The 8033-nt window shown below is 49.8% G+C and overlaps 1 protein-coding gene across 1 annotated transcript in view; it reads left to right on the forward strand.

The window, feature by feature from the left end:
• Positions 1-7790: 7790 nt before the first annotated feature.
• Positions 7791-8033, forward strand: part of RHOF (ras homolog family member F, filopodia associated) — a 28462-nt gene continuing 28219 nt past the window's right edge. Inside the window, exon 1 of the mRNA XM_044685410.1 lies at positions 7791-7940. Coding sequence (XP_044541345.1) covers positions 7791-7940 — 150 coding nt within the window. The remainder of the gene's footprint in view (positions 7941-8033) is intronic.

The raw sequence follows: 8033 nt of genomic DNA on the forward strand, positions 1-8033 counted from the left end.
CTGAGCAGTCAGTATGGTGAAGGATTGTAATAGAGAGTGAACTCCAAGAAGGAAGTTGGCTTCAAGAAGGAGATTGGCTCAAAGAAAGTCATTCTCGGGAGCCACCTTCAGCTCTAGTCATTGTCTTGGGTGAGTGGATAGCTAGTTTTCCCTTCCTGTCTTCTGGAGAGAGTTTAATTCTGATTGAAGGTTAACAAGTCCTGGCTGAGCCAAGCACTGGAACAATATTTTGTTAGATAGGCTAATGCCTTTTCTACCCTTTTGTATTTCTCTACTTTATAAATAAAAAGATTTATAATTTCCATATATTTAGCCAAACCATTAATTTTAATACTTGCACTTCTCTAGCTCAGTTGACAGATGAGGAAATGGAGGCAAACAGGGCGAAGGGTCTTGCCCAGGGTCACAGCTAGGTTTGCCATTTCCTTCTCCAGCTCACTTGACAGAGAGAAAATGAAGGCCAACAATGACTTGTCCAGGGACACACAACTAGGAAATGTCTAAGGCTAGATTTGAACGCAGGAAGACTGACCTTCATGAGTCCTGAACTTTATCCAGTGCCCCATCCAGCTACCCAGAGAGAATCATAGATTCAGATTTAGATTTGGCAGCTAGATGGCAACAGTGGATATCATTTTAGACTTTGAGTCAAAAAGACTCAAATTCAAATTCAGTTTTAGACACTAGTTATGTGACTCTGGGAAGGTACTTCCCTTTCTCGGCCTCAGTTTCCTCATCTGTAAAATGGAGATTATAACAGGTCCTTAAGGGGTTACTGTGAGAATGGCTAATATTTCTATGTCTCTTTAAGATTTGCAAACATTTGATCCTCACCACAACTCTGGAAGGTAGATGCTATTAGTGTCAACATTTTACACAAAAGATAACTGAGGCAGACAGGTTAAGTGACTTGCCCAGGGGCACACAGGAAGTGCCTGAGGACATATTGGAACCCAAGTCCTAACTCCAAGCCTGGCTCTCTATCCACTGAGCTACCTCACTCTGATTCAGGGTTTCTTAAGTTTTTTGGTGTCCTGGACCCCATTGGCAGGCTGGTGAGGCCTGTGACCCCTTCTGGGAATATAAGACAAGACAGTGAATTATGTTGAAAAATAGGTGTCATTTCCCCCCTCTTCAAGTTCTCAGATCCTAGGTTAGAACATTTGCCCTAAAGGCTCTCTGGGGGAGATGAGGACGGAGAGCTGGATTTGAGAATGATGTTAACATTTTCAAAGTAAATTAGATGCATAAGAAATCTCTTTGCTTCCCTGAGCCTCAGTTTCCCCATATGTGAAATGGGTATAGTAATATCTACCCACTTAGTGCGTGGTCATGCGTGCTTTGTATGAACTGTGATGTACTACCTCAACAGAGGCCATAAGGATTATTGGCTGCCTCTCCAGGGAAGGTGGCAGATGGGAATGTGTCTATGCCATGAGGAAGCTGGACAACACGGATTCCCAGCTCCGATGATGCCTGCCTCCCACTACTCTACCATGGCATTCTGTGTTCTGAGATTCCCCCCTCCCCAAATCTCGGGGAGGGAGAGTTTTGTTCTCATGTCTTTTCCCACTCTGAAGTTCTGTGTTCTCAGGGTCCTCCCATGATCCTCCAGGCTCTGGTGCCTGGACAGTCCGGGATGGTAGAAGCCGGGCAAAGGAAATTGTTTGAGATAAATGCCCTCCTTCAGAAGAGGTTGCTGTGCCCTCAAGTCTCGCCTCAAGGTGGAGAATTTCCTGTCCTTGGGCAGGAGGCTGGCAGTGAGCTTCAGATAGATTTTGCTGCCTAATTCTCTCCTCTCTTCCTGGACGTGACTTGAGAAAAGAGCCAGAGCCTGGGAATCCACTTGCATTGGAGTAAGTACAAGGGAGAGGAACCTCCCCTCCACTTCTGGGAGCAGAAGAACAGACCCTGCCTCCCGTACCTGGCCCGGTTGTGACTGGGAAGAAAACCTGGTCATGGGTGAAGCTGCGGGCTTTTATTAAGCACCAGCTGTGTGCCAGGGAGACGTAAGAAAAATGAAACAACCCCTGCTGTACTGAGAGGCTCCTTGGGAAGATCCCAGAACAAACTGGACCTTTTGGTGTGGGAGGATGGGGGGGAGCCCAGGCAGGGAAGTGACTCTGAGGCCCTGCCTCTTCCCAGCTCTGCCAGTCAGCACCCTGAGCCCCAAGAGATGCCAATGGCTTGTACTGCCAGTGAGCTAGCTGTCTGGGGGAGGGACCTCAGAGATGAGAAAGGACAGCCTCAAAGAAGGGAAAGAATACTGGACTTGGAGTCAGAAATCCTGGATCTGAATCCAAACACTAACTCTGTCCTTGGGCAAGTCAGAGCCTCAGTATTCTTACCTGTGAAATGGGGATAATGATACTTGCCTTACCTACCTCTCAGAATTGTGGGGACAATGCTCTACAGATGTGAGATCCAATAAGCTCGGCACCAAAGAGGAGAGGGAAGAAGACACGCCCCCACCTCCCACTCCTTTGCATACAGCAATGGTTCCCAAACTTTTTTGGCCTCCCGCCCCCTTTCCAGAAAAAATACTACTTAGCCCCCTGAAATTAATTTTTTTTAAATTTTAATAGCAATTAATTTGGAAAGATAAAATGCACCTGTGGCCATCACCATTCCACCTGGATCGCTGCAGCACCCACCAGGGGGCAGTGGTGCCCACTTTGGGAATCACTGGCATAGATGGTTGACATCGCATATTATATCAGATCTTTTTCAATGTATTGATTGGCTTGCTGAAATTATTTTCCTTTCCTCCTAAATTCTTATAAGAGATGAGCTTCTCAGGTGGGACCGGATGAAGGGGGAAATCTAGGCAGTGGTAAAACAAACACAATTCAGTCAAATATTAGATGGTAAATTGGTTGTAGAAAGCCTTCAGGGCTGAGCTGATAGGGAGCCATAAGGTTATAGAGCAGGGGAATAACTTGCTATGATAGAAGGGAGCTGGAGAAATAACTAGAAATGTGTGACACAGTGTGCTCTAGTGGGAAGAATGCCAGATGTGGACTCGGGAGCCCCGAGTTTGAATCCAGAAAGACACTGTGTGAGCCTGGGCAAGAGATGGCTCCCTAAAGGTGAAGAACCTCTGCCAAGTCAAGGTCAGAAAAAACTGAGAAAGAGGACCATCCTGCATTCATTCAGCAAGCAGCTTCGAAATCCCTGCCGAGGGTCTGGGGAGGCAAAACCAAAATAAAATCTTGGCCTCGAGAGCTTGTACGTTCTCTTACAAAAGAACAGACAGATAAAGCGATCCAAAATCTACACAAAGAAATTCCAGGGGCTGACAAGGAGCAACAAGTTCCTGAGAGCCAAGAAGAACGGGTTTAAGGGTGGAAAGAAATCTTTAAAAAAAATATACTTTATTCATAACTTGTCCCATTCACCTCCCCGACAAGGAACCCACCCATTAGAAAATAAAAACCGTTTAAAGACCATAGAAATTGTGTGTGAAAATGTGTAAGAATAATTCTGTCATAGGATCTCTTCACCTCATCGGTGAATGAGAAGGTTTGGGTTTCATTTGCTCTTTAGGATTTTCATTGGTTTTCCAATGTTTGACTCTCCTCTCTCTCTCCCTTTCTCTCTTCTCTCATTTCTGTTCCTATTTCTCTGTCTCTGTCTCTCTCACCTCCCTCTCTCATCTGTCTTTTTCTCCTTCATTTCCATTCCTGTTTGTCTCTCCCTCTCTCTCCTCTCTTTCTTTCTCTCCTCTCTCTCTTTCCCTCTTCCATTTCCTCTCTGTCCCTATTTCTCTCCTCTGTCTCTCTGTGTGTCTCTAATCTGTCTCTTGTCTCCCTGTCTCTCTCTGCCTCTTTTTCTCTGGTCTCTTGTCTTTGTTTCTTCTCTAGGTCTCTCCCTGACTCTGTGGGTGTGTCTCTCTGTAGATATCTCTACCCATGTGCCCCCCCCCCCCCCACTGCCATCGGTGTGCTGGCTCTCCACATCTGACTATTCTCCAGGGTGGTTTCTGCTTCCCTGCCTCCTGATTTCCCTAAACTCCTCATATTGGCCATCCTCTTTTCCAGCACATTCCTAGTCCATTCTCTTCATGCCTGGGCACACACTTCATTTGGATACTTATTTGGGTTTCTTTTTTCTTTGCCTTTCTTGGGGAATGGAAGGCTCTGGCCCCAGAACAGAGAGTCCTGCCCTTGTCTCAGTCCTGAATGAGCTGGGTGGTCATAGGGAAGTCTTTGTTTCTCTGTTTTCTCAGTAAAATGAGTGGAAGAGTGGCACCTCCCTCACCATTGTGAGGATCAAAGGAGAGCTATATAAGATGCTTACAAGCCATTTTAAAAGGGCCCGATAAATGCTGTTCTGTCATTTCAGTTGTGGCCATCTCCATGACTCCATCTGGAGTTTTCTCGGCAAAGATACTGAAATGGTTGGCCATTTCCTTCTCCAGCTCATTTTCCAGATGAGGAAACCGAGGCAAACAGAGTGAAGCGATTTACTCAGAGTCACCCAGCTAGTGTGTGTCTGAGGCTAGATTTGAACTCCGGAAGATGAGTCTTCCTGACTCCAGGCACAGCACACTAACCACTTCACCACCTGGCTGCTAGTTCATTTTTATCATCTAGTCCATCCTCTTTTTTTCCCCCTCAGAGGAGGAAACCCAGCCCCTCTGGCTCCCGGTCACAGGCTGTCATTCTAGACCTGTATTTACTTTATAATGTTGAGATAGCTTGAACTGTTTGCTTTCTCTGCCTGCAGGGAAAACCCAAACTAGTCCCTTTGACCTTGGACGAGTAATTTCCCCACTCGGACTCTGCTTCCTCATCTGAGGCTGCCTGGGAAACACTAAGTTCTTTGGCTCATCTCTCAGTGGGATCATAGAGCCTTCGCCCAGGCCTGTGTCCAGAAGCCCTTCCCCAGCGGCCCTTCTTCTATTTCATCCATTGAGAACTGAACCCAATTCAGCAGAGCCACTGCCTCTGGGGAGGTGGGCATCAGTGGACAGGACGGCCTTGGGTTCCACTCCCTGACTGATTTCCCAGATAACCTCATTCTGGCCACCAGGCTCCCCCACGAGCTATTTCTTGCCTTGGGATGGGAGCTCTTGGAGGGCGAAGACCTCCTAGTGCTTCGATTTGTACCCCAATGGCGACCATAATGCTCTGCATTCTTCTGTGAAATGACTGGCCGGTCGGGAAGGTCTTTTCCAGCTAAACTACCCTAGTCCAGGCCCCCAGCTCTTCCTCCCTGGACAACTGGAGTCAATTTCTAAATTGTCTCCTTACCTCTAGGGGGTGCAGTGGATAATGAAGACTTGTCCTCAAGCTGCTCCTTAGCTGTGTTGGCCTTGGGCAAATTATTTTACTTCTGCCTGCCTCAGTTTCCTCATCTGAAAAATGGAGATAATAAAATCTGCCTCCCAAGATTGTTGTGAGGATGAAACAAGATGTTATTTGTAAAGCACTTTGCAAGCTTTAGTCTACATAAATATATATAATAGCTCTCTTCCCCTTTCTAATTCCACACGCCACACAGTTGCCAAAATATATATATATTTTTTTAACTTTCTGTCTTAGCAACAACTAAAAAAGAAAGGCAAGGACTGGGCGAGCAAGGTTAAGTGACTTCCCCAGGGTCACACAGCTAGGAAGTGTCTAAGACTGGATTTGAACCCAGTCTCCTGACTCTAGGGCTGGCACGCTATCCACTGTGTCACTTTGCTGCCTTGGCACATAGTAGCCACTCTGAGAATGTCTCTTGATTCTTGATAAATTGATCTCAAAGAAAAAAGAAACCCAAATAAGTACCAAAATGAAGTGTGTGCCCATGTACTGGGAAATAATTTAAAAATCATGGTGGCGGGCAGCTGGGTGGCTCAGTAGATGGAGAGCCAAGCCTAGAGACAGGAGGTCCTGGATTCAAATCTAGCCTCAGACACTTCCTAGCTGCCCCTGGGCAAGTCCCTTAACCCCCATTGCCTTGGAGCCAATGCTGATTCTAAAGGGTTTTTAAAAAAATAAAAATCATGGCGTAGGCATAGAATGGAATAGGAATGTGTTGGAAGAGATGGCGAATATGATTTGGAAAAGTGGCATGCGGTGCTCTGTGGCCACGATCATTGAAAGGACAGTGATGGTCAGGATGGCCGGAATTAGAACTCTCCACCCCCAGGGATCTGAGCCCTGCTAGAGAGTCGGCCTAGATTGGTGGTAAAAAGAAAAAGAAACAAATATCTGGTAAGCGCCCACCACGTGCCAGGCACTGTACCAGAAGCCTTACAGACATCTATCATTTTATCCTACCTGGGACGTGGGTGGTATTTCCATTTTACAGTTAAGGAAACTGAGGCAGACTGGCAAAAAAGTAAGGCAGTGTTAGAAGTCTGGTCTTCCGGATTCCAGGTCCAGGGTTCTACCCACTGCACCACCTAACTGCGGGGTCTTTGTCCAAATGCTTCCCTAAGGCTGCTACGGTTTCCCCATCTCTAAAGGGAGGAGGGCCCTCCCAGCTTTCCCGTTCTGGGCTCCGGAGGCCCCTCCTTTTTTTTTTCTTCTCACATTCTCTCAGGTCGCTGCCAGCTGTGACATTGTCTATTATCAGGGCCCTTCCAGCTGTGACATTCCACAGCTCAGCCCTCCCAAAGCAGCATGGGTATCCCCTGGTGGGTGTCAGCCTCCCACCCTATTCTAGCCTTCAGGGAGGTGAGAAATGAGGGGGGAGGGGGCGGAAGCCGATCTGGCCAAGAGAGGAGGAGGAGGTCCTTGAAGCCAGCTATTATCTTCAGGGCTTCAATGAAGTGGCAAAGAAATACGGTGGTGATTCTGATCGCCAGGACTTGATGGGCCTATTATTCTCCATGGTACCATTGCCCGGGTCTGATAGCCAAGGCAAAGGCGGCCCCCAGGGGAGCCTCTTTCTAAAAAATGGAGATTGTGAGGAAACTGAAGCACAAAGTAAGTGACTTGTCCAAGGTCACATCTCCAGACTCCAGACCCAGCCTTCTTTCCACTACACCAACACTGTCTTGTGCAGGGGCTGGGGGCTGGGCGGAAAGACCCCCAAGCTCCATGGCTTTGGGAACAAAACATTTAGGAAAGGAAGCGAGCCCCGGAGAGATGAAGAGCTGAGGACTGGGCTCCGCCTGATCCTTGAGGCTGAACAGGCAGAGATCCCGACCTTGGGGAGGCCCCACCGAGGGATGCTGGTCCAACTTGGGGAAGCTGAAACCTGACAGGTCACGCAGTACCCTTTAAGGGGAGCTCTGCGAGGTGGGGGAGACAGCCCGGTTCCCCCAGCCTGAGAGAGCACCAGTCTGAAGAGGAGGGAGGGAGGGAGGGAGGGAGGAGACCCAGAAAGCAAGGCAGCTAAGGAAAATGAGCTCAAACCAGACGTGGGGGTGGAGACGTGACGCCGGGCTGCTTGGCCAAGCCCCTTCCTTTCCCTGGGCAGCCTCAGTTTCCCTTCGGGAAGGGGGCGGCCACATTGACAGTTTCTGGGGAGATCCGCGAAGCCAAGGGTCTTGAACCGCTCGGAGGAGCCCCGCCCCTTTCCCTTCCCAATGACCAGTACTGTCCAGGGCCTCGGGGAAACTGAGGCACGGGAGTGTGGCGACTGGGAAGCCGAGGTGGCTCCGGGACCCAGGCGTCCAGCTCCTGGCTTGGCGCGGGGCGGGGCGGGAGCTTAGGGCTCCGCCTCCCCCTTCCCCTGCCCCCCCCCACACACACACACGAGCGCCTACACTTGCCTCTCTCCTTGCTTTGGGCAGCCTGGGCGGCCTCAGTTCTCCGCCCGCGCGCCCTGGGCCCAGGCGGCGGCGGTCCATGGCAGACCCCGCACCCCACGGCCCGGCAGCGGCCCCAGCGCCGGCCCCGGGCCCTGGCAAAAAGGAGTTGAAGATCGTGATCGTGGGGGACGGCGGCTGCGGGAAGACCTCGCTGCTGATGGTTTACAGCCAGGGGGCCTTCCCGGAGGTGAGGGCCGGGGGGAGGGGGGCCAGTACCCCGGGCGGGAGGGCCGGGCCAGCCCCTTCCCCAGCCGCGCGCGGGGGCGGGGGAGGGGGCCCA

Source organism: Gracilinanus agilis, chromosome 1 (genome assembly GCF_016433145.1).
Source record: "Gracilinanus agilis isolate LMUSP501 chromosome 1, AgileGrace, whole genome shotgun sequence".
NCBI lineage: Eukaryota > Metazoa > Chordata > Mammalia > Didelphimorphia > Didelphidae > Gracilinanus > Gracilinanus agilis.